At 43.7% G+C, this 27503-nt stretch overlaps 1 protein-coding gene across 7 annotated transcripts in view; it reads right to left on the bottom strand.

Annotated features, from left to right (window-relative positions):
- Positions 1 to 27503, bottom strand: part of Kit (KIT proto-oncogene receptor tyrosine kinase) — an 81779-nt gene that overhangs the window by 45106 nt on the left and 9170 nt on the right. For all 7 annotated transcript variants that reach the window (XM_023710918.1, XM_004627513.2, XM_023710919.1 and 4 more), the window contains exon 2: positions 903 to 1175. In XM_023710918.1, the coding sequence (XP_023566686.1) occupies positions 903 to 1175 (273 nt within the window). The remainder of the gene's footprint in view (positions 1 to 902; positions 1176 to 27503) is intronic.

Here is a 27503-nt window from a genome sequence, read left to right as displayed (position 1 = left end):
CACACACACACACACACACACACACACACACACAGTTCCCTAAGGCAAAGCACAGGTCTCCTTACCCAAACACTGCAATGAGGAACTGGATTCTATCTGTGGAGTCATCCCCAGTACCATGGATAAGGCTCCTTACCTCAGGCTGGTCTTTAATGACCGCCCCAGGCCTGGTACACCCAGAAAAAGAACCAGGACTTTTATTTTTCCTCCTGTAACTTGGATTTGTCTCTTAAACAGTCAGTAGTTCAGTTTTCAGTCAACCAAAGGATACAGCCCTGCCCAGCAAGACAGCAAAAGCACAGAGGAGTCACTAAATGTCAAAGGAAATGGGGAATAGACAGACAATGGCCACACTTCTTTTTCTTTTGCTTCTAAGAGATCACAACTTTTAAAGGAAATCAACCCTACACACAATTTGTGACAGACATGGGGTGCCTAGCTGAGCAAGCAGCTTTTTGTTTCTGTGTTTTCTGATTTACTCCCTATGAGTGAGCCAAATCTTTTGAAGTGTTGGTCTACTGAGACTTTATAGGACTTTGGCTTCCTGAAGTGTTTTTTTACTAAGAGAAAATATGTAGAAACTCAAGGCATAAAGATGCTCTGTCCCAAAGGGCGTAATTTATTCTCAGGGTTTACTTAGAGCACTGGGACAAATGGGCTAAACACACTGTAATCTCATTAGGAAGAACATCATACGCTCACACACCTCCAGCTGCGGTCACACTCAAAAGCTACCATGCATCAAAAGCTGGTGGAAAGCGACAAAGAAACACTTGGTGTAGGCTTTCCAAACCCACCCAACAAAATTTCACCTGTGGCTTAGTCAACTACATGTCATCCAAAATTAAGAACCGTACATTAAGTCCTCTAAAGAGCAGCATCACAGGAAGCCAAGCATTTACCTCTAACAAATACATAAATGGAGCTGCTTAAGCCATCTTTGTTGATGCACGTGTAATTGCCTGTGTGGACGGCCTCCGCTTTTTCTCTGATCCATTCGCTGTCCTTGTGATCGCTCAAGTGGGGATCCAGGCTCTTGAACGTCCATCTGACAAAGGCTGGATCGGAGCATATTAGCCTGATCTGGTCACCAGCGCTGACAATTAACTCCGACTGTGCAGGAAGGATGGATGGGGGGGATGGTTCCCCTGGACTCGCAGATGGTTGAGAAGAGCCTGCCAAGAAAAATAAGAATCGTGTTGAGTATGATTCCTTGGCAAAAAAGAAGCATTTCTTCCAGGACTGAGTTCCATCTTCCATGCATTCTACAATAAAAATAGGATGAGGCTGCCCTGCTGCTTATGGCGGGAGAGGCAGATCTATCTCACATTCATCCAGAAAGTCACTGTTTGCAGCCCTCAGGTAAGCCTGGGCCACGGTCCGGTGTGCAAGCCAGGAACGTGCTGCATTGCACAGCCTCCTTAGGGTTAAACATACAAATAGGTCAACTTTCTATTCTGATTGTGGACACTGTTGTGGTTCTGACATGCTGACAGTCAGCTTAAAAATGAAATTTCATACTCTGGAAGCCAAAAAAATAAAAAATTACCAGCTGATCACCCTTCTGCAGAATGTACATGGCATAGCATCTCTGGGCTTTTCTTCAAGCTTTATCAATTCATTTATTTCCATCTAATTCTCCTTATATTACAATGTTCATCAAAAGGGGAACCATTCACAAATCTCTAAGCAATAAGACAGACAACATCATCCCCTTAATACAACCAGACAATATGTGGCATAGTCTGGTTTTCAATTTCAGCAACCTAACGCCAAGACAAATTTCCCAGGTAAGAAACCAGTGAATCTAGTTTATAAAGATACACACTGTAGATGCTGAGTATAAAACTTGAACCTTATAAAATTGACATGGCAAAGCGTTCATTCATGCACATACACGCATGATCCATGCATCCGAGTAGCTGCAAAAGCACTCACCGTGCTAGGTGTGCCGGAGAAAGTACACGCTGGTTTGCCGCAAAAGACCATTACGTACTTCAGAGCTTAAAACACAAACTACTTAGGTGTCAGAATAACGGAACCACAGCTCTAGGTTTGAAATGAATGAATAGAAGAAGCTGGCACCTTGACCGTAACAGAAGAGGCAAAGCCAAAGGTGGCATGAGGAATGGCTGGCACTGAGCACGGCACATGAGGCCTGTGGTGCGATAGGAACCAGCCTGGTTTGGAAGTCGGGGCTCCTGTGGGGCTATGAGAGGTGAGGCTAGGTAGGGTGCAACTGGACTGTCAAGAGCTCTGCACATCTGGGTGTGACACCTGCCATGTGCCAGAGAGCACGCAGACTCACTACATGCTTTTCAGGGAAAATGATACGCACGCACAGCGAGACACTGCACTGATCTGAGCAAAGGCATGGCGAGCACCGCTTTGCAAGCAAGGTGATAAAAACCCACAATAAGAAGTTAAGAATGAAAAGGAAAACGATAGTCAGAAAAAGAATATATTAATGGTTTATAGGTCTTAGTGGAATAAAAACCCAGGAGGTTGCTGCATGGATGATTTACTGAGGGAGTAGAAGAAAAGGTCCCTGGGAGAGAAGGGCCAGGGCAACAGCACAACAAAATTCCTGAGGGGCTTTTGACTGCTTTGGTAGGATCATTCAGAAAATGGGTTGGGCATAGTGGCACACCCCTGTAATCCCAGCACTCGGGCCGCTGGCAAGAGGATCACCACGAATTTGAGGCCAGACTTGCCTACATAGTGATTTCAAAGCCAGCATAAACTATGCTGGGAGACCCGGTCTTAAAGAAAAAAGAAGAGGAAGAAGAAGAAGAAGGAGGAGGGGGAGGAGGAGGAGAAGAAGAAAGAGGAAGGAGGAAGAAAGAAGTAGTAGTAGTAGTAGAGTAGTAGTAGTAGTAAAGAGAAAGCAAAGAGTTCACGTGTACAGGACTTGTGCGCTCTTCCATACACACACCAGGCTGGAGAAAGCCTGACCTGAGTGCTTAGGGAACAGTGAAAGCCATCCAAGCCAAGAGAAGAAAGGGGCAGAAGGGACAAAGAGCACGGGTATGAGGCAGCAACAGTAAGGCCCACACTGGCCATTTACAAGTTCAGGGCATGACCCTAAAAGAATTGGGACACGGGAGAGCACGGCCCTGAGGGCTCACAGTACGGGGGCAGGTAAGCGGACTGCACAGCAGTGGATTGCTTATGATCTGCCGCTCAGATGGTCAGAGCACAGGGATGACTTGTAAAGTTAAAATATTAAAAAAAATTTTTGTTTAAAGGACCAAATCATCAAAGGAAAAAACCTAAGCACCTGCCTCAAGGGTGTAGCCAAGAGGGAGTAGCAACAGAGCCACAAAAGATTTTATAAAAAGGATCAGTGAAAAGGAAGGAGAGGCAATGAAGACAAGATGTCAGAAAGCCACAGAGAGAGGGTGGAGTTCCCATGGTGGGTACAGAGCGAGACCGCAGGGCATGAACATCACCCTTCCCTGCAGGTACCACTGGAAGCCCAGGAGCACAGCTCAGGTGAGTGGAAGTTCTGATTGCTCCAGGGCTGAAGGTCCCAAGCGCAGGCCTCCCCTTGGATGCCTATGGCACTGGAAAATAAAAATAAATAAATAAAATCTGCTGCCAAACAGATATGCGCACATGTGAGGATAGAAGGAAAGTCTCCAGGGCCAGGGGACACCCAGAAGTGCTGCAGAGAAGGACTGAAACTGTTCCCTGCACAGTGTGCAGAGAACCAATCTCACCTGCTGTTTATTACCCAGGGGTTTCACCTGGAGGCCCTGATATAGCCCCATTGTGTCAAGCAAAGTACACCTGAGACCAAAACATTGCCAAGCAGTCTTGATTTACTGAAAATAGTAAGGTCAGTTATAATCATTAAGTGTTATTAAGCAGCACAGAGATGAGAAGCACTATAAGGTGAGACAATCTGCATCCACCAGGCTCTGCGTGTAAGTGGAGCAGCCAGAATCAGGACACAGGGCAGCTGGGATTGTTTCCAGAGCCAGCCAGGGCAGTAAATAATGCACATAGAAGCAGCAACAAATGGAGGTGCTACTACTGTGTTTCAATTATTTACCCCTTTTTACAAAGGAGTGGTTCCAACTGAGTCTGCTTATAATATTGATAGTAAATTGGATCCAAAAGTTCTCGAAGGATTTATACTGCAACATATTTCAGTCAATCCATTTTTTCATGAGTTGGTCTTAATACGACATACACAGGTAGAGTGTTTTAGCACACTGTGTGTGGCTTGCATTAAGACGGTCTAGATTTGCACTCTGGCTGTGCACCTCACGAACCCTGGGCCAAGTGACTACTCAATTCAGGCTCAGGCTCTCCATGTGCAAAGCAGGGCTGGTAGCAGCCCCTATTTTGTCAGGCTTTTGAGCAATGAACACAAAACACATGCTGCACAACTTACTCCAGAAACAGGACCTTTTATTGCCCTGCAAATTGGTCTGGACTCACCCACTTCCTGCTTCTGTGAGAGGCTCCCAGTGTGGCCTCCATGCTCCTGGCTGACTTCTCTTCCCACAGCAGCAAACCCTGGCCATGGTTCTTAGGGAGCCTCTCAGCACATCCTGGTTCCCTTCCTCCTGCTGTCCTACCCCAGACAAGCCATTTCACGTCACCTGGAGAGAATAACCCACCTCAAGCATTTCTCTGCAGGCCACCTCCACCTCAACCACCTCCTATCCCTGAGATCCACAGCCCCAGGTCCCCTACTCAACCACTTCGTGGGTGGGAGCAACAATGCCTATAACAGATGCAACAGTGGCAGCAGTGAATGCTGGCCTCGCAGACAACTTGAGAGGCTCTTCATGGGATTCCTTGCCAGTTGTTTTCCTCAGACCCAGCCCGCCTCTCCCAGCCTGGTCAGCTACAGGTTCCAAGAGCAGTTCTCATGTGCCATCTCTCTGCCTTCACCCCCAAGCCACCCCTTTCTCTGAACCCTCTGGGTCATGACAACTGGCCCGCCCTAAGCCCTGCCAGCACTGTCAGCCACACCCTCTACTCTGCTGACACTCAACAGTGGACCTAGGCCATCCTCCACCCACTGGAAGGTCTCAGCCTTCACATAAGCAAACGATCCCATTCCCCTAGCACAAGCAAAAACATTCCCTTCAATGTATGAACACATAAAAGGTAGGGCAGCCTCCTAAACATCCAATCCCTAGAAGGCTGCAATCTGCCGCTGTGCCCCCAACAATGATCTATGTCAATTCTGTCAGTCCACCAAAAAGATGGCTTGTTTCATTGATTAAAAGTTATGGAGCGAGGGCCATAGTGCACACCTGTACCCCAGCTACTCAGGATGGATCCCAAGTTCTAGGCCAGCCTGTACAATAGAGGAAGAATCTCTCTCAATATAAAAAAACAATCTTAACAGGTTGAGGATGTAGCTTAGTAGATAGAGGACTTGCCTAGGGCGCATAAGACCTGCACATTCAAGGTCATTACTTTATGCTTTACTACTGGTTTATGAAATAATTCTTACAATAATTAACACCAGGAGCATTCAGGGTTTTATTTTCAAAAATGGTAAGTTCAACCTTCTAACTCACACTATAAAATGGAGTTTTATTAGGATGGGACTGTGGATAATGTGTATTCCCTTGTTTCCAAAATATCTTAAGTATCATGGAGTATCCATATCTTAAGTATCCATATCTTATATCTTAAGTATCCATGTCTTAAATGTGGAGATTAATGAGCGGGAGAGAGAAGGAGAGAAGGAGAGAAGGAGGAAAGGAGGAAGGGAGGGAGGGAGGGATAGATTGAATAGTTCACATTAAAGGAACATTTTTAAAAAGGTAAATCAACTGAGTTTTGAAACTGAAATTATACATCCAGAAATGTATCCTCTAGGCATGGTGGGGCATGCCTATAATCCTCATACTCAGGAGGCTGAAGTAGGAGGACTGCTACAAGTTTGAGGACAACACAGTGAGTTCAAGGTCAGCCTGAGCTACATAGTGAAACCCTGTCTCAATCCCATGCTCACAAAAAAAAAAAAAAGAAGTGGGGGAGAGAGAGGAAGAATTGTATCTGATACATAGCAAGTTGCCAATAAGTGTTTGTCTAATTGCATTTTACCTACCTTAAGAATCTGTGTTAGTAAAGTACTCTCTTAATTATGTTTGGTCACATTATGTTTCGTTAAAAGTTGCTTTCAGTCAGGCACAAGGTGCATACCTGTAACCTCAGCATGCTGGGAAACTGAAGTAGGAGGATCCAAACCTAGAGCCAAACCTGGACAATTTAGTGAACTAACAAATCTGATCTTAAAATTGTTTAAAAAGGCTGGAATATATATAGTTCAGTACAAGGGCCCCGGGCTCAATCCCCAGTATTGGGGGAAGAAAAAGGTTATTTCTCTTCCCCTAACATACATTAATAGGCCAAAACAAAAAAAGTTACATGACAAACGCCATCACACCACCATTATTATACTGAATGCTTGACTAGGAAATTTGGAAGCTCAAGGTAAGTACTGATCCCTGGTGCCTTGCTAAGTGTTGAGCCTCCAAGAGAGTACTTGCTCCCCAAAAGCAGAAAGAGAGCCTTTCCAAAGAAGTACTTATGACCAGTCAGTGCTGCAGAAATTTTAAAAAGCAATGTCTGCTGCTCAAGGATTCTCCAGATACTTGCAGTAACTCCCCTATTGCTGGTTAAAAAAAAAAAAAAAAAAGTTTACACACAGAAGAATTCAAAGCAGAGACGCAGATACTTGGGTACCCTCGTTCATAGCAGCACTACTCCCAGAAGCCAGCATGTGGCCACCATGCACGTAGCCATCAGCAGAGAAAAGGGCAAGTCAAAGGTGATAGCCACACGCATTGCAGTGTTACAGGGATGGAGAAATGACGCAGACTGCAGCACAGACGCCGTGGCCAACTCTCATGCAAAGTCCAGCCAGACAAGCATACGGGATGGTTTTGTGTATATGGTACCTAGAAGAGGCTTAGTTCACAGAGGCCAAAAGACACCATGTAAAAACTTTTTTTGCAAATATTCCGATAATAGGTAATCCTTGTACAATATCATAAATATACTTACTTCAATATTGTACATTCTATCACAATTTTTTTTTTTTTTGAAACACCGTCTTGCTATGCAGTTCAGAATGGTCTCAAACTCACTACGTAGCCCAGGCTGGCCTCGAACTCATGATGATCCTTCTGCCCAAGCCTCCCAAATCCTGGAATTACAGCACTATAATTACAGTACCATAATTCATTTAAACACAGCAATAATTTTTCAAGGCCTAGAGCCGGAAACCTTTCCCAGTTGTCCTGGCTCTTTCCCATCTAACTGGTCCCTCTAGCAAAGCCTCTGTGAGGCTCAAGACATGTTCTAAATCACATTAAGACTTTATTTGTAAGGGCTGGCCAAATAGCTCAGAAGATTAAAGCACCTGCAAGCAGGCGCAGTGGCCAGAGGTTTGATCCTTGGGCCTGCCTTGCTCGCCCGGCTCCCAGGGCACACTGAGATGGCAATGGAGACTGGGCATGGTGTCATGCATCTGTAATCCCAGCTCTTGGGAGGCTGTAAACAGGCAAATCACTATGAGTCTTATCTAGTAGTGAGACCCTGAACACCCTGTAGACCATTCCCTAAAATACACAAAAAAAACCACCCACTTTATTTGTATAACCTGTGATTATTTTTAGTTGTTCCACACAGTTGTGCTTGAGGGCGCAAACCACATCTTCCTTCCCCATCCCCTCACACCACACAGGCACTGACAGAATTCCTAACTCAGAACAGAAGGACCTAGAAGCTCTCTTTCTCAAACTTCAAGGCCAAGGAAGGGGATCACCATGCCTGTCCTCGCCTATTCTCACCACCTGACTACCTGGTTTTATTCTCAAACCTGTTAATGGAAGTTGTGCTTGATGCTGTATTACATGTAAATGGCATATACAAAGTCATGCTAGGCAAGTTGGCAAAAAAACAAGTGGGGGGAGCAAAGGGTCACCGAAGACTACATGGGTGACACCACCAGAAAAGATTTACCATGGAATCCAATGTGAGTGAAATAAGACTAGAGAGGAGGCTCCAGTTTACAAAATCCTAAAGAAATCCTGAACTTGGCCTGTGCCCAGAGGCTGCACTTAAAAGACAGCTGAAATTATAAACTATAGACCTTGCACTCTGGGTGTGGCACATGGCCAGGTGACAGCTCAGCATGCTGCTGATGGCTCCTCAGCAACCAAAAGGAAAATAGTAATTTAATTTTTTAAAAGGCTTTAGCCCTCTATCAAGAGATATACCAGGTGTCCATGTTTTGTGCTTTTATTTTAAGCAAAATTAAATACTCAACACACATGTGCAATTTAACAGAGTAACGGAGAGTCCAGTGAGCTGCCCTGGGCTGGGGGAGCTGCGTGAGCAGGCACCTGCTGCCTGAGCACAGGGTCCCCATCTGCTGCAGCGGTGGTGCCCCATGGCAACCATCACAGCCAGATTGCTACACCCTTCACCAGTGTCTAGAGCTAAAAGGCCTGGACTTGTAACTGGGGCAAAAACAAAGAAGTCGTTTCAAAACCTTTTCTCCTTTCAATACAAATATAAGGAACCAGGTAAAATAATGGCTGGGCAGAAAACCCAGGGAGAGAAACCAAGCCTGATTTTCAGGAAGTAGAGCAAAAAACAACTTCAACAAAGTCAGAACTTCTACGTGGTAGTTGAGCTACTCTTCAATTCACGTACTGTTTAACCACAACTCGTAATAAAAAAGCTAATGATTTGTATGGTATATTGTTTCTGACATACTTTTATATCCCCATAGGAATGCAGTGGATAAAAACCAAGATGGAAGAATCCTGGTAATTGCCCACAATCCCCTAGAGAGCTTAAAAAACAAAGATGGTACTGGAAATAGAATAAAATGGGAGGAGTAAGAGATCCTCCCATTTTAGGGGAAGATCTATCCTACCCTTGTCCAGTGGTGGGGAGACTGGCAGGCATCTCCGAGTCACACACACGTGGAGGACCCTGACCCACACATTCCACCATGGACAGCCATACTGCCATCAGCATAGAAACCTTCTGGTCAACACACCCCTGCTGAGAAAGTAGAACTAAGTGCTGATGAGCCCACAGCCATGTACAGAAAAACAATGAAAATGAAACAAGCATGTGGGGAGGTGACAGATGATAAACACGCTACAGGGAAGCAGCCACAATGCTGTCCAGAAAGACCTTGAAAGGTGGCAGGGTGGTGGTGCTGGTGGTGGCCATGAGCAAAGTTCAGACAACACGAGGGGTGTGTTTGAGCGTGTGCTCAAGGAAAGGTAACAAAGTCATATCCTCAGACTAGAAAGGTCCATGGTGATGCGGCAAAAGCTAGTCCTCAGTGAACCCTCTCCACCTTCACCCTTCAAACAGGGCACTCTCTAACTCCAATGCAAGCTCCGTATCTGTCTCATGGCCTCTGTCTCCCACAGTGCCAGGAATACAGCAGGTGCTCAATAAGTTCATCATGAAGGGATGATGGTGCACAAGCACTGTGCAGCTGCAGAGGATGGAGAATAGGGTCACCACCATGCACTGCACTGTTCCCCCAGTCTAGGGAGTCTGCTTTCAGCTTGGCTTGAAGGTCAATTTTGCTTGGTGACAAAAACAATCTCAAACACTCTTTATACCACATCATGTTGCAAAATAGGAGGTAAAATCAAACATATTTTGGGGGGCAGAAAATAAAAATTTTCAACGAAATGAAATACAACTACATACACCCAAACCCCTAACACCTCTGCCCTTTAAAGTGGCTTTATGGGCCAGTTTGTGAACATCGCTAAAATGCTTCATAGGGAATTTATCCCTCTCTTTCCAAAGGATGTTCTGGGTAAGAGAGTTCAGCTGTATCTTTAATCCAGTAATACAGAAATGAAAGTACTTATCTGGGTAGAACTCTTCATGAAAATCTATGCAAGTGAAGACATAACTAATAAATAACATAATCTCACTGTCTTTTAAGTGTTTGACTGCAATTAGCCTATGTCCAGAGACCTTAAACATTATTTCTTTGTATGGTTCAGATTTCTAGTTAGCTTTCAAAAATTAAAGACATTTTCTACTTACATGCCAGCTTTTGGTATTCTCTTAGGTCTGGAGTATTTAGTGATTGTACAAAAATTTGTTTCAATGTCTGAGCCAGTGTGACATTTCCTGTAGCAGCGATAGGCCATTGTACAATGATCAGTCATTTGAAAGCTCACCCAATAACAAAGACTTCTTTGCAGCTCGATTTTTTTTTCTTTAATGCAGCTCCTTAAGTACAGTTCAAGATCAGTCTAAAGATGACAAACCAATTGGCAGAAGGGCGTGAAAGACAGTGTCCATAATTAAAGGCAAACAAAGCTGGGTCGGTGACAAAGCAAACACTTCTGAAATTCATCTTCGTAGATGAAAAGGTGACTGAGCTCCCACCATTTGATCAATGACTACACGGAGGGGGCTCACAGCCCAGAGGGGAGACACTCACGTGGCTAATTACCATACAATGAAGCAAATGCAGTCAAAAACAAAGGGCCAAGTACCAGCTTTCAGGCTTAAGCAGGTTTAATTTGGAATTTTTCACCTTTAGGACAAAGAGTGATCTATGTTCTGTAAAAATTATATTTCATCAAATTTTAAATTTTTATCTTTTCCAGGACTGGCAATCTGCAGTAGGGTAGTTTCAGCTTTATGAGGTGCTCACTACCTTAGTATCACACAGACTTCGTGTTAGGCTGATGAAGAGACCTCAAAAGGGACAAATGACAAATAAACCCCTGGGCCTTTAGCATGGTACTCATTAAAAGCATGGTTGTGTTTTAATCTGAACAGTCAGGGACCTAAGGAAAAAAAAGCCGTTTTGGCTCAAATCTGTCACTCTTTCATCAGTAGAGCAAGTCCGTGGCAAGATGACTTTGCCCAGTTGCAGGTTAATGTGTTTCCAGAGCATGCTTGAAGGAGCCAAGCTAAGCTGATGTTTGGTAGTCAGGTGTATTAAATGCATTTAGGATTTCCAGTATTTCAGTGTAGGGCGTGCTCCTCAGGACAACTGAATCACAGGTTGAAGAGTACCCATAGTAAAGAAAGTTCAGCTGGGAAAGTAGGGGATGGACAAGGAGAGGGGCCAGGGAAGGACTCCTACAGCCCAAATTGAAAACCATTTGTGGCCTGGCCAGAGTAAGAGAAGATTAGATGTCTGTTGGATAGGAAGGGACATTAGAGCAAATACCACAGAAGAACCAGTCAAGTGGGGGCTCAGCAGTCACGCAAGCAAACAGAGCTGCTGGAGATGCTAGACCAGAGAGCTGCGCAGTGCAGGAGCACCGTGGGTCCTCTTTGGACATCAAGATGGTAGCGAGGCCCCAGTGGTAGTGAGGTCCAACAGTCAAGGGGAACAGGACTGCAGGCCAGGTCAGTGAGGCGCCAAGGAGAGATCCACACAAGAGCCAATGGGAGCCTGAGCCAGCTACTGCGGGGACAGCAAGGGGAGATGGGAGCTTCTGGGTGAGCAAAGGGACTCAGGGTGGACTGGCTCTGGACAGTGATGAGGTAGACAGCATCTGACCCTGTTTTTGTTTTCCATGGTGGGAGGTGGGGTACCAGAAGGTCAGGGGAGGAAAATGTGATTTAGGGGTATTTGGACCAGCAAGTGGCAGCTACAGGATCCTGGAAATTAGACCGGGTGAGGAGCAGGGCTACGACATACTCTGGAGTCTTACTGACACACAGTAGGTGATGACCAGGGGTATCCATGAGTTCATCCAGGAGGGAATGGAGAATACACAGAACAGAGGAAGCAGAAAAAGAAACGTCAGGGCTCGAAGTAGAAGGAGGAAGAAGGCAGGGATTTCACTGGTAAAGGAGGATGAGGGCATTCTAGACCAGGGTGGAGACAGCCTTCTGGCTGGTCCCTGGGATAGCTAAAGACATGGCAGCATGTAACAGGAAATAAAAGAGAGACCAGCACCAGAGTCTTTGGGATGCAGGCCTGGCCACTTGGTAGGGAGGAGGGGTAGTCATCTACGTCTCATTCCTGGCTGTACACAGGAAGCACTAGCAAAGCTTAAAAAATACAAATACTAACACCCAAGCTATAATGATGCCAGTCAAACTAGGATGTCTGGACACAGGGTTTGTACTTTGGTACTGCGGTAGTAAGGTATGGTAGGAGGGCTGCCTTGACCTCTACCCACTGGCAGGGTCAGGAGAGTGGTGCCCTCGTTCCCAGGCTCCCTAGTGCCAGAGAAGGAGTTCCACTACCAACATGGCCCCTGCTCCTGCCTCACCTTCCCACCCATGCTCCTCAGTGTGGGCTTTCAGCAGGGGGGATCCACCTGTGGTTTGGGCCTTTCCTGCCTCTGTTACTGAGAGCCATTTCCTCCTTAGGGCCATACCAGCCGATTTTCTATCTTAACCACATGGGCAAACCTAGCAGTAATAAATCACCTGTGCTGATCATACTTTTCCCGTAACATCTGCATTTTCTGCTTTATTTATGTGATCTTGGGCAAATTAGGCAGATTTCATTCTCTACTATAAAGTACTTCCCTACTCAGAGTCCTCAACATGGCCCAGCTAGGGTCTTCGTCTTAGTGGTGCCCCTAATTCATTCCTTCTGCTAGGTTCTGACTTACAAGTGTGCCATCTGGTGGCCCAAGAAGATGCCCTTGGAATGCTTACACTTTTTGAAAAGCACGCCCAAGAGCAAAGTGATATTAGATGTTCTGCTGCTTCGAAGGAAATTAACTGAAGAGCAACTGGCTGCTGTGATTTGGGCTTCCTATGAGGGCCCTGTAGCACTGTGACATCCATCAAAGCTTCTCCCAGGTCGGAAGACCTCATGAGGACAACTTGAGTGTTGGTTGCTCATTATGATGTTTAATATTTGTAAATTTTAGGGGAAAAGTGTGTAACGGTGTCATATGAAAGTGCCATAGAGGTTTAGGACTAAAACTTGGGCACAGAGATGAGATTCCCTAGGCCTCAGCTGCCTCATCGGTAAAGAGGCAGGCAAAGGTACCCAAAGCTCTAAAATTCCAGGACCTGCTAACGAAACCCCTTAAAAGATCCAGTGCTTAGACATGGGAGATACTCAAACATTTATGTCCAGAGTAAAAAGCAGTGATTCTCTTATATGATAAACAGAAATAATATAAGTAACCACTTTCTTGTTTTCACATTACTGTTTAGACACAGAACAGGGAGCTAACCGTGGAATCTGATCTACGGCTGTTACAACTTATCAAATCCATAATGACTTTGTAGACTCATGAATCATTTAACACTCTGAAGAATAGCTAATTATTTTGCAGAAATTTTTTTTGGCAGAATTTTTTCTAGAATTCGCATATCACCAGCAATAAAGGTTTTCCTAGGAGTGCTTAATATATTCCCTCCCGACTTATCCTAAGAAAAATACAACTCAATGTCTGAGGAAGCAGGACTTCCCCTCCTCATTTCTGAGGAAAATGCCTAACAAGAGGAAACCTTCTTTGGTCTTTGGGGAGTTAGCTAAGGTCTGGATTTGACAAGCCTGTGTGAGGCTACACCGCTGAACAAAAAAGGAAGAACTTTTCCTTTCTAGCAGGGTTTGTTCCCAATAGTCCAGTACAGTTTCTGCTATAAATATGTAGCTTTCCATGTTTTGATTTCTGGAAAGCACTTATGGAGATGTGAACCAGATAAGCAGCACTTCAGGACTGGAATCTAACAGACACCAGGATGAATGAAGCCCCAGGCCTCTGTGAAGCTGGGGGGACACAAGAGTGTTCTTTACTCCTTTCAACATTAACTTCCTTAACTTGAAGAACAACTAAGAACAAAGGAGAAAAGAATAGGTCAAGAAGAGCTCAGCAAGGGTCAGCCACACAAGCCACAGCCCCGCTAGCCCCAGAGCAGTGCTGCACCCTCCCTGCAGATGCTCTCCGCAGGCTCTGCAGATGGGGTGGCCCGACCTCCCTGACTCTGCTGGGGTCAGAGCGAGCACAAGACCTCCCGCTGACACTGCCCCCAGCTGATGCTGCCCCATGCACACAGGCAGGTGTGAGCACACACAGCTCTAGTGCCCCTCCCCACTAACCTGCCTTCTCTTCCCTTTAGCAAACAGAATTTTGCAAAACGCCAAATGCTGCAGGCGGGAAAAAGAGATTGTGATGGTGACAGACAAAACCCCAGGAAGAAATAAAAGGTGGGCACTCTTAAAACTCTAGTTCTATGGGGCTGGTGAGATGGCTCAGTGGTCTAAAGGACCTACAATCCCCCAGCACCACATGCCTGCCAGCCCCGCCCCCAGGCGGACTGAGCTGGCCACACACTAAATAAATAAATAAATAAATAAATAAATAAATAAATAACTAGTTCTGGGGTTGGAGGGGATAGCTCAGTAGAATAAGCGCTTAAGCTCAGGGTCCTGAGTTCAATCCCTGGTACTGCAAAACAAACAAAGAACTCTAGTTCTAATTTCACAGCATTTAATTCTAATGAAACATTAAATAATGAGGAATTCACTAGCTAAGTACCACATTTGTGTGTATGCGCGTACACACGTATGCGTACCAACACACAATGCATTTGGGGCACTTGAGAAATTTCTTTCCTTATGGTAAAATCACCATCCCCATCACTGTTCCCCGTCAGGCTCTTCCTTCCAATTCCCTTCTCTGACCCATGGTCACCAAGGTTCTACTTTGCTTCCCAGATTCAATTTTTTTTTTTTTTTTGGTACCTGTTGCAAATAGAATACTGTTTTTCCTTGTATATCTTACTCATCTAACTCAACAGGATGTCTCAGGGTTCCTCCAGGTTGTAATATGCCAGAATTCACTTCCTGTTTAAGGCTGAGCGCTATCCCATTGTATGTCTATGCCACATTTCATTTTCCACTTATCTAGATATCTGGATCATTTCCCTGAGGCTTTTTTTTAAAAAACCTCCTCTTCAGCTAGGATCTTAAGAAAAACCCCTCTGACTTTCTAGCTCTGAAAAAAATGCCAGGAATTCTACTTGCCTTAAATAATTACACTAATTTTCATCATATAGGGCAAATCTATACATTTTACTGGCAAATATACTCTAAAACCCCCTTTTAATGGGAAATTGTCAGATAAGGGAAATTGCACCTTCCCTCTATGCCACACCCTGAGCACACAATAGTTTCTCCTTCTTGTTTCCACTTTCAAAACGACATCCTATAGCCACTGGCCTATACCAAAGGAAGTAAAAACAAAAGCACTTTTTTGTGTGTGGTGCTGTTGATCAAACCTAGGGTCTGCGGCAGGCTAGGCACATGCTATACAACTGAGCTGCTACACTTCCAGGCTCTAGTACTTTCTTCTGAAAGGAATTTTATTTGAAGCAGTTGCCAGAGAAAAGGGCACTGGTATTGGTAACTGCACTGCAGACAAACTTGTAGGAGTAGGAGCAAAACAGTTTACCTGCAGCTGTGGATAACAAGCAGGGGTGAATCTCGTGCCTTACTTCCGTTCAAACCGTGAGAAACAGCAAGAAGTCCCTTTCTACTTGCTTTTGTAGTATCTTGCCAAAGAGGAGAATTTGTTTTTTAGGTGCTGATGAGATTCCCAGGAAGACAATGAGTATTTTTTTAGGGTCTGAATGGAAATGGAATGACTCAGGCACAGGTAAAGGGCTCACGCCGGAGAAGCTCAGAGCATCCTGCTCCTAGCAAAAGCTCTGGGATGGAGAAAGACAGCAGGAAGGTCAACGGCAGGGGAGTCCCCCTGGGTGGCCCTTTTTCAGGTCTTCAAAGGAGGTACAAATAGTAGAGACTATGTTAGCAAATCACTCATAAAGATTCAGAAAAAATGATAATGTATAGAAACAGACAAAACAAAATGTAGCAAATTGCTAAGACCAGTGTCTGGGAGTCTTTGTACTTAACCTGCAACTTTTAAGTTTGAAGTAATTTTCCAGCAGGGAGCTTTAAAAAAAAAAGGGAGATCCAGCTTTGCAACTTTATTTAACAATAGTTTAACATCGTGAGGCAGGATCTGAGGCTGCAAACCACACTGCTTCACTGAGCTGCAGCAAGCAAGAGCATGGGGAATATCATGCCTCAGGTGGGGGCTGGGAGCCAGACTCTATACAGGCAACTCCAACGCAAGCAATGCCACCCTTTGGGGTGGAGGTGGCCGCACTAAGCCTCAGTTTTGACATCTACGAAACGAGGGTAAAATAGCTCAGAATCCTCACATCACCTCTAAATCCTTTAAGAATGTTATAGTCAAGGAATGTCCCTTTTAGTAGTGCTGGGATCACTGCACAAGACAGCCACAGAGGACATGGGGTACAACCCTGTAAAGTACCAGAGAAAGCATCCAGGGAACAACCTCCCTGGAACTCAAGAAGAAAGGAGGAGGAGGCAGGGGGTATGGAATGTGCTGAGGTTATGAGGAAAAGTGGCATTGGATGAAGATATATTATTCAGCGTAGATACTAAAACACAAAGGTACATTCCTCTGTGCCCCAAACCCTCCTTAGCCAGATCAGCAAATTGTAGCTATTCTGACATAATTCTTAAGAAAACTGTGTTTGACTTTTATCCTCCAATTTACTGTGTTTTATTACATTTATTTAATCTAGGAGTTTGCAGTAAGTATGAGAGAATTTTGAGCCCCTACCATAAAACACAGACACAATTAATTTGACAAATAACATATCACCAGTTCTTTTATCAAAAGCAAGATTCCTACAAGCATGTGAACATCTTTGCCTTGTAAATCTTGAAGCACCTTTTAAAAATGTGTAAGCCTGCGCCCTCTGCATACATACTTTTATGAATAACATAACACATGCTTTTACAGTATCAAACACCATGAGTTTCTTTCTCAAACAAATGCCTGTCTGTACCTTGGACAAATGCCTGTACCTGTATGCTTGCTACCTGGGAAGCAATTCACCTTCCAGAATAGGAGTACAAGTTTACCATTCACCAGACCAGGGCAGACCAATTATATAACAGGCAGAAGATCTCAATCTCAATCTTGATCTATTTCTCTATTTCTTTCTCTCTCTCTCTTTCTCTCTTATCTCCCTCCCTCCTATTTTATACATTTGGTACAGGGTCTCACTACGCAGCTCGGACTCATAGTGATCCTGTTTTCAGCCTCCCCAGCCCTGGGATTACAGGTATATGCCACTACACCCGTACTCCATAGCATTCTCAGCACACCCCGGGCACGGGGCCAGCACAGCATGTAGAATCTGGGATCAAGCCCTGGTCCTTGCACTTGCCAAAGCAGGTGCTTAGTCTGCTGAGCTATCTCACTGGCCCTAGAAGATCTTTCTTCTACTAACAATTTGAAGCATCCACCAAAAACATAGTGATCTCCTGTGAGCAAAGAAGGTAGTGTCCTCAGGAAAGACAAGACCAACTGTCAGGCACTTCCCCAAATACTCCCCACTGCCACCTTTACTACAGGGGCTGCCAGTTTCTGATCCACAGGCAATGGCCATTTCCAAAAACAAAGGACTTTCCCCTCTCCATTTCTCTGGAATACTAATACTTCAGAAGGTCCTCTCTGAGGTGCCCTAAAGCCAGACCCATATTAGGACCAAATCATGAGATGCTATTGCCATGGTACCAGAGACCCACCTTCTCAGTGACAGGATTGGATGAGCCTAGAACTCAGCAGGTGATGCCTCTATCAAAGTTGGATACACTAACCAGCCTATGCCTCCTTGAAATAAAGGTGAGGACTTGCCTAACACCACGCTTTGTTCATTTTTTCATTCATTCATCTAAAAATACATAGTAAGGGCTTGTAATACGCTGGCTCCCCGGGCAGCAGTCTGAACAAGTCCAGACCTCCCCACCCCCACCTATGGAGTTTCTATTTAGCTCCAGGGTAAGCAAGACCAATAATTATACAATTATATAATTACATTGAGATGCACGCAAAGCAGCAAGCTGCTCAGTAAGAGGTGAACTGAGCCACCCTGGGAGGTCAACAAGGATGGAAGGGTGACTCAGGAACTGGACTACAAGGTGCACCAGCAGGCCAGGAGGAAGTCCAGTGCCCTTCCCACGGGGCACAGGACAGGAAGTTGGACACTGATGGGGCAAAGGAAGCCCTGAAGTCAAAGGATGACTCAAGGTGTGTCGTGCACAGTGGAAAATGGCACCATCTGTAAGGGACCCATGCAGATACACTTCATGCTAAGAGCTGAGCAGCCTCTGCAGAGTTGTAACTGGAATGGTGACAATCACATTTGTCCTTTTAAATTACACCTTTAGAGAAACCTCCCCATTTTCCCCCCCTATCATGTACACATTTCTGGAATCCTTAGCCCTATCCCACGGTCCTGCAATTGTTTTCCTGTCTGGACTAAATGAAATACCTCTGTGTCTTAATCCCACAAAGGCAGAACTGAGACCTTCATCTGACCCAAAAGGAACTCAAGAGTCTCCTAGTCTGGAACTGTGAAAAAGCCCCATCATGCTGGCACCCTAACCACTGGTTCTCCAACTCTAGCCTGCAGGGGACTCCCCTGGAAGGCTTAATAAAGGTGATTGCTGGGTCACTCAGCATTTCCAGGGCAGCAGGCAAGGGGCTGGCATCTCTACCCGGTGCCAGGAGCTGCTCAGGCTATAGGTTCAGGTGACCCATGAGAGCTGATGTCCCCAGACCCACAAGACAGATAGCTGGTGCATGAAACCCAAGCCCAGGGCATTAGTGCAACAAGACACTGTACCAAGATCCGTATCTTGGAACTTAAAGCAAACCTGTAAAAATAGATTTTTCTTGAGTGAACGAATCTGCCTGGCTTTTACACCTAGAAATGGGCCTTGAGCTGGGTCCCCCTGAGAAGCCTTGGCAGTCATTCAGGCACAGATTTCTCGAATCCCCAAGCTTGCAAAGTGGGAAATGTTGCAGAATGCACCAGTCACAGCTACAGGACTCCAGAATAGTGACACTGGGTGGCAAAGATAACTTCTGTAGCACATCAGACTGCAATCTGGTGCACGAAGTCTGAGGGCCCAGCACCCACATCCACGGCCCATGCTACCTCTCACGGTGATAGTGGTGGGGGCCATCGAGCCCCCACTGCAGTTGCTGAAAAGCAGCAAAAAGTACAGGTGTCTCCTTCAGCCCATGTTTTAGCACAGGGCCCTGTTAAGTACAGGCCACACGACTTTTGGTGAGTAGCAGATACCATTCACCAATTTTCTGAATTGCTAATCAGATAACTGGTGCAATAGTTAATTCTTTAGCCATTCTACATTTGAATAAACGAAATAGAAAATAATTAGACCAAAACAATCACATTGGTTTAAAAGCACACTAATGGACAAAATTGGTTCATTCAAATTTGTTTCAACATTCATCAGAACACTTGCTGGTCAATTTGCTTAATGAGTATTTGCTTTTCTCTTAATTTTTCTAGGGTGACATACACTTAGAGCAATACAGTAAACCCGCTTCCCTTTTACAAAGAATTCTTAATAAGCAAGCTTGTGTGCAAAATGATCTCTTCCCCATCTCTTTGCAGAAACCAAGAGGAAACATCTGAAAACAACCTCCCTCCGATTTCCAGAACTACCAAAAATAATTTATAAAAGCTTCCAATATTTCCATTGAGAAACTTTTACTTCTCCTATGACTTTAGGGTAATGATCACCCCTAAAACCAAGGGTTAAAAACAGGTCAATTCTAAAATTATACCCTTTTAGGATAGTAATTTAAATCAGTGGCCAATTGGAAGAGACTCAAGTTAGAGGAAGAAAACTTAGTATTTTTGTAAATCTAAATTAATATTATGTCAAGCCCTGGCAGCATTTTTTTAATAACTATAATTAGAGATATGCAAATTTTTCCTGAGGAAAAAAAACTGAGTGGGAAATGTACCTAATTAAGTCATGTTACCTTTATTCAATAGTATATAGGCAATTTAATGCTTTCAGAACCATAAAACTGTACTACCTTCTTCAGAATTCAAGGAATTGTATGCCTAACAAATAATAAAAAAAGATGTCATTTCTTACAAATTTTCTTCCAAAACAACTTAGTAATGAGTTTCCAAGTACTCAGACCATTTAAACCACTCTATCTTGGGGAGATAGCTCAGCAGCTTATGCTCCTGCCCGGCAAGTGCAAGGTCCAGAATTCAATCCCTGGTTTAAAAAAAAAAAAAAATCACTATATCCTATCATAAACAAGACTAATATCAAGAGCCACTGTGTTCATTTCCATGCTGATGAGTTTTGAAACACAAATTTTTATTTATTTTTTCAACACAAATTTTTAGTAACTTATTTTCAAAGAACATCACATTTAATTAACTACCGGTGAGTTACCATTTTACTTTGTCATAGATTTGATAGATCCAAAAGTTAACAAGTTTTATGGCCAAAAGTCAATACAGGCCTGGGAAGATGGTACAGGCTGCAAGATGATAGAGTAGTTACTGAATCTCCTCCACCATACAAATGGGCAAACAGAGTAGAATCAAAAAACATGGCCAGGGCCAGGGAGATAGCTCAGCAGATTAAGTACCTGCCTAGCAAGCACAAGGTCCTGAGTTCAATCCCTGGCACCAAAAAAAAAAAAAGGAAAAGAGCTATGGTCAACCTCTACAACAAAACTAGGTGATAAGGCATCCCCTGAAGCTCTACATAGACTGGGGACAAACTGCCAGCTACAAGGAGTAGCACTGGGTACTCATTTAGGAAAATATCTAAAAATGGCCACAGAAAGTAGACATGATCAGTTCCAATTTTACTAGTGAGTGTAAAGAGGATGGTGACGCATGTGCTTCCACTGTGCTGAAACCTGCTAGTCTGCAAAGTCTGATCTCTGTGTAGTAACCCAGGACAAAGTCTCACCCTGAGGTCAAAACCTGGCTAGCTGTTTTGTACATGGGAAGGTGGGGGAGGGGAGAGGCGGGGTAAAGATGTGTGTTTGTACCAGCTCCCCAAGATGAATTTAATCATTATGCAGTGCATTTACTAATAAATTTTTAATTAAAAAAATTTAAGGGGCCGGGGAGATGACTCAGTGGAATAAGCGCTTCCCTGGCAAGTGCAAGGACCTGAGTTCAATCCCCAGTTCCACCAAAAAAAAAAAAAAAAAAAAAATTAATGAAGGTGGGTATATAGTTCAGTGAAGGCCCTGCCTGGGTTTTAATCCCTAATATTGAAAAAAAAAAAAAAGGGAGTGGGTATACTAGATCTGTGATGCTAGAAGAGCTGCATGGTTCACCCTCCTAAAACTGTAAGAAAATAACAAACACCAGAAAAGAATTGCAATTGAATTCCAAATGGTTATCTTTCAAGGAAAAGCTAAGAACCAGACAGAAATACAGTCCTCAGATAGGTAATTAAATCAGGCCAGAAAGATGCAAAAACAAACATAGGATTCAAAATGAACAAAAAGAAATTAAGCAAATGAAAGAAGAATAGAGAAGAACATCAATCAGAATTTTCAAAACTCATATATTAGCTGACTGGTAAAAATGAAGATTTAAAAGTAATTTAAAAAAAACTAAGAAAAGAATTTGAACAAAATCATTTCAGAAATGATGGACAAATAAAAATGCAAGAACAAGTAAAAATGAATAGTCCCTTAAATGAAAATGAAAACTAAAATTTCCAAAAACAAATTAGAAGAGGACTAAAATGATGAGGAAATGACAGACACAGAATACAGGTAAAGAAGATGGAACATACACAAAAGGGTAGTTCTTGATTGTCCAGGATGAGTAGAACAAACAGTAATTAGTATCCTTTAAAATCCTTAGTGGAAAAAATGAAAGCAACATATTTAACAACACAGCTCGTCTGAGGGGGAGTGTCAATGCAGAACAGCCATATTATAAACTACTTACTTTAAAGAATAAAGGTTAAAAAACCAAAAACATTCTTTTGGGTATATAGGCAAAAAATGAAGTCAATTATGAGAGACAAAAACCTTAAGATTATCAGGACTTGGACAACATTTCATTGCAAAAGACAATACAGTAAAACACTAATGATGCCTGGGCAAAGATAAGATGGGTCAACGATTTCCTATCATAAGCCTGCCTAATCTTTAACCACTACAGACAAGCTGCTAAGAGCCCACCACCCAGGAAACACTTGCCACCATGCTCGAGAAGCATCCAGTACAGGAAGAGTTTGGGAAAGGAAGGAGACCGCACAGGACTGGCAGTGCACACCTGAATCTCAGCAACTGGGGAGGCTGAGGCAGGAGTAGTCAGGTTCAAGTCTAACCTGCCAACTTATTAAGAAACTTTCTTAAAGTGAGAAATAAAAGGGGGTGGCGCTGGGGACATGCTCAGTGCAAAGGGATGGGGTTCATTTCTCAGTACCACCCCCAAAATATTTATCTACAGAATTAAGGCCAAATGGCAGGGACAGTAGAGAAAGTATATGATTGCTGTGTTAGCTGACAGGGTAGAGTTTTAGTATAGCCTTTAGAATAACACAGGATAGGGAAAGTTTGAAAATAGGCTTTCTGATTTACAGGTATTAGTTGAGAGTAAAAATATTCCTCCAAACTCCCAACTTGGGAAAGAAAGAGATGAACATCAGGCTACTGGCTAATTTAAATATTTGAGGAAAAAGCCAATAGAAAAAGAGATCCCAAAATAACTGAATATTATATGAAGGTTATCAGGATTGGCTCAACCATTAGAACACAAAATATAAATCTTTGAAAATATCCAAAGATACATCAAAAATAGGAATGGCAGGATAATAACAAAATACACTATCTAGTACTCTTGTTTAGAAAGAAAAAAAAATGAATATGATCAAATCTCTAAATCAACAATTTACAGGAAATTCAGGGAAAAGCACATGTTAATTACCACAGGAATGCAATCAGCATAATTCAGACCAAAAAGTGCACAGAATACAGTTTCTTCAACAAAAATATGGGGCTAAATCCTGCAGATAAGCAGTGGCAAAAAGGACATACCAACTGATTGCAGTGTGTGAATCTTATTTGTCCTATTCAAATATTTATGTATTTGTTTTTATATTTATTTCCAGTAGGGGAAATACGAATTCTGCATACTCAATCATGCTGTGGAATTACACTGATTTGGAAGAATATGTTGCTGATATCATCATTATACTTAGGAAGGGGGTTCTGTATTTGAGAGCTATATGGAGATTATTTATAGATGCATTTTTTATTTATGAAAAAAAATGTCCTAACAAAATAATAGATAACAACAACAATTAATACAGATGAATTCTTTGACACTTGGGACATGTTTCACTTGGGGACAATGAACTGGGTAAAGGGAAAGTAGAGGCTGGCTACGTTACTACATGCTCAGTTGGATAATGGATAAGAGGATTCATTATACTAACCTGTTTTAATGGCTCCCACAATGAAATTATGCATTTTTTAAAAATTCATGTGATGGTCAATGCCATGTTGGAATGAAATGGCTTCCAATGGGTTTTCAAACAAGCCAGAGAGCAGCCTAGAAATCACAGGTTCCCCACTGATTTTGAAAATCTGCTTATCCTCCCCTAGTCAACTGACAGTAAATTTAAACATGATCTATTCAGATGTAGACCCTGAAATTCTCACCCTGAATCACATGTGCTAACCAATGACAATTATGCTACAGGAAAACAATGGTCAAGCCTGGAGCAAAACAACTGATTTCATAACTACTTTTAAGTACCCAAACATGAATACCTGGCGTCATCCAAGGCTGTGGTCACCAGGGTCAGCTTCTGGCCCCAATGCTTTTTATCCCTGGACAGCCTTAGTTTGTATTCTTCCTGAGGACCAGAACTAACAATATAGGCAGCAAGAGTCCTACACCTGCACCCAAGAACCAACAGAAGAGCCTTCAACCCTGAGTAATTCCACAACGTGGATTCTCACTTGGGAGTTCACCTGTTGAAGCTCGACAGCATGTCACTTCATGGGCCTCTGAAAGGTCACCCTACGGCTAAGATGCACAAGTCCAATGACTTCCCTCCCCCTGGAGGCCCCACATCACCTCACCCAGATCAGCTATAGTAACAGCAGAGAGCAAACAGTATACTGCTGGTAGGGCTGACGGTGGCTAACTGGGACGTTGTCATGTAACACAGTTGTTAATAAAACTGAAGTTCTTCGGATTTTTAACAAGAAAAAAATACAAGAATTCTAACAGAGGTGCTGAACCCCTGTCCGTAGACAGATTCCCAGCAGTAGCCAGCTTGGGTTCCTGAAACCATTCTCTTAGATGTGGAGGTACATTCTGGTATGTTCTGAAAAAAGGAAGGTTCCCAGCCATCAGATGACAACACATCTGTATGCATTAAAGTCTCCCACAAAATCCCAGAAGGGAGGACATTTCCTAGTTCACCTTCTGATTCAATCCTGTCAGTAAACCCTTCATCAGGAACACCTGTTGGATCAAGCGGCCCACCGTTCTGAAGTTGCAAAGACGAAGTGGAAAGGCTGAGATGTTGCTAACGCTCAGCTCTTCAGAGCGAGGACAGGACCCGCGGCAGCAGGACAGCATTAAAAAACTTCCACGACTCATCCTAGCTCCCCACTCCCAGACTGACCTCCTCTTTCTGTTTCCTTGTGTTCTCTGGCCTTCTCCTCCTCACACCAACCTCTGCACTCTTTTCTCCACTTTCTGCCCTACTTGACGATGAGTAGAATAAACCTAGCTATCTACTTTTTGTAAGAGATCCTCAGCTTTCTTCTTTTTTAAATAATTTATTTCATTGTGACAAAGCAGGAAAGTCAAGGGCTGGGGCTACAATCCCTGAGCTGAGCACCTCCTCCTATCCCAAAGCTACATTGTGCAGAAGTGGGCCACATGGGCAGAGGGGAAGGGCAGGTCACCCCAGCTATGTCTTTCAACTCTGCAAGGGAAGTACCCAGCAGTCTTATTGCTTCTCGAAGTTTCTCCTGATGGAGCAGGTTAGAAATGCCATTGTACCAAGACTTACAGCTGTTCACATACCCTCATGGGTAGACCCTGAGGAGGAATAGCCTAAGGTGTCTTCTTTTTCCCCAGCTCTGGGCCCCAGGGTGCCTGTGGCACCTGGACATCTCCCCCTGGGGCCCCCACATCCCAGGGCATCACTAGAGGAAGGGCAGGCCAGGCCAAATGTAAGGCAGAAACAAGTCTTTATTGGGCTCAAACCAGGAGGCTGTGGGTCTTGAGGATCTCTGCGGACTTGCCAATTTTCTTCTCCATATTTTTTTCAGCCTCTTTCCACAGCCTTCTTCCTGTAATGGATTGTGGCCTTCTTCATCTCCTCCAGGGTGGCTGCCACCTCCTGGTTCATACAGCCAAGCTCATAAGCCAGGTAGCCCAGGTAGGCAATCTTCATTGGTTTCAGTTGCACAACCTTGAGGGCAGTGGGAACCACCATCTACATAGGGCAGCGGGATCCTGTCAAACACCTTGAGGCGGTCCAGGGCAGCCTGGCCTTGCATGGTCTTGTGGGGCAGTATCCACTGTTTCTATAGAAGTTGCTAGAAATCTTGATGCCCTCACAGCGCACAACCACTAGCTTGCAGCCCAGCAGTACCTGGTTGGCCATGATAGCTGCCAGGTGGCCCCAGAGATGGCCTTAGCCACTCAGTACCAGGACCTGCCCTTCTGCCATCTTTGTTTTTGTTGCTGTTGTTTGTTTTCTTTCTGGACATAAAGAAGATCCAGAAAATATTTGGGAGGAAAAGAATTCACTAGAACCTAAGCCTCAGGAGGACAAGAATATGGGCCTAGTGTGTTCATTGCTATCAGATCCCTCAAAAATTATCCTTGGCTTCTATGGAATCTCACAAGGGCCAAAAGAATGAAGCTATATTGTCAACAGGTGTCACACCCTTAACCCAGGTGGAAACCAGTCCCTCCACGAGAGGGTCCTTACCCTCCACGGTCTCTCTTCATAGGGTGGTAGGTCTGAAATTGCAATGATCATTTTAAATAATATCCTTTGAAAATGCTGGAATGTAAATTAGGTAACAGATACAGATCTACTGAAAAAAAAAATCACAAACCCTTCTACATATGCTAGTTTATTTTAAAAAGCAGAGAAAGGGGTTCTTTTCTATCAGAATGATGCTTTTTCTAGTTAAGCTAAAAACTCACCTACCATTTCCCTGCATCACAAATACATATTGACTACACTACAACAAAAGCATTGAAATACCTCAATTAGGCATTTTCATTGGCTATTCTAATGACTTGATTAGATGCAGGATCCTGACTTAATATCACAGTAACAGAAATCCTAAGAACTAATTCATGTGGTGTTTCATCAGCCAATTAAATATCACTAATTTCCTAAACTGAAAATCTTTCAAACATACAACCAGCCATTAAGGAAGAAATCCACATTATGAAAGTTAAAATGGAAACACATTTAAAATATTTAGCCAAGTGTGGTGTTGCATGCCTATAATCCCAGCACTCAGGAGACTGAGGCAAGAAGATCACTGCAAATCCTAGGCCAGCCTGAACTGTATAGTGAAACACTGTCTCAAAAAATGACGCGCCCTCCCAAAAAAAAAAAAAAAATTTACAAGCTAAAACTTGTTACTACTATACTTTAAAAAATATTTTTATTTCTTTATTTAGTATAGGGCCTCAATATGCAACTCAGACTCGTAGTAATCCTCCTGTCTCAGCCTCCTCAGCATGGGGATTACAGGCAAACACCACCATGCCTGATTTTGGTGGACTACAAGGTGTGTCCAGAGTTCCAGGCCAGCATAGCATGTGATACCCAGGATTGAACCTAGGTCCTTATGCTTGCCAGGCAGGTGCTTAGACCCCTGAGCTATCTCCCCAGCCCACTACTGTACTTTTAAAATACTATACCTTTACTATCTTCACTCTAATCTTTCCAGGTAAATTCTCAAATCTGTTTATTTTAACCTAATCTAGCTTTCTTTCTCAACATAATCTAGTTTTCTAAGCACACACTGGCCACACAGGATTGCACCCTTAAAATCTCCAATATTTTCTCCCAAAGCCAGTATATACATGGATTTCTTTACATATGCCCTTCCAAGAGAGACACATTCATTTCCAAAGTTTGTTGCACCGACCCTCTGTCTAGCAAGCTCCCTGTTCACAAGTATGTATAGGCTGTGATACTCATATTACTGGGAACTTCAGATTGCTATACTTAAGGAATTTTCTCTCTGCCCTTGAAATAACCTGAGTCACCTAGGACAATGCAAATAAAGCTGGACATCTTGGCCTCACTAATATGTAAGTAAAAGAGTCAGGGTTTCTCCTCGTTCTCATTTTCCTGCCTGTTTTATACGTGGTCAGGACAAGGCATTCCTTGGTCAGTGTCATCAATTCTGTCCTTCCTTAGGTGACAGAATTCTGACCTCCATGGCCACCTGCTCCTCCCAGCACTCAGCACAGGCCCTGCTTGGGGGCAACACCAGCACCAACCCCCTCTAATGCAGTACTGAGCAGGAATCAGGAATGAACCTTGAGGTGTTCCAGGCTACATGGGACCCCTCACCAAAGTTTGGGAGGCTTACCTGTCACTGCTGTTGCCTGAA

This window comes from Octodon degus, unplaced genomic scaffold (assembly GCF_000260255.1).
Source record: "Octodon degus isolate 3935 unplaced genomic scaffold, OctDeg1.0 scaffold00019, whole genome shotgun sequence".
Lineage (NCBI taxonomy): Eukaryota > Metazoa > Chordata > Mammalia > Rodentia > Octodontidae > Octodon > Octodon degus.
This window is presented reverse-complemented; position numbering and strand designations above follow the sequence as displayed.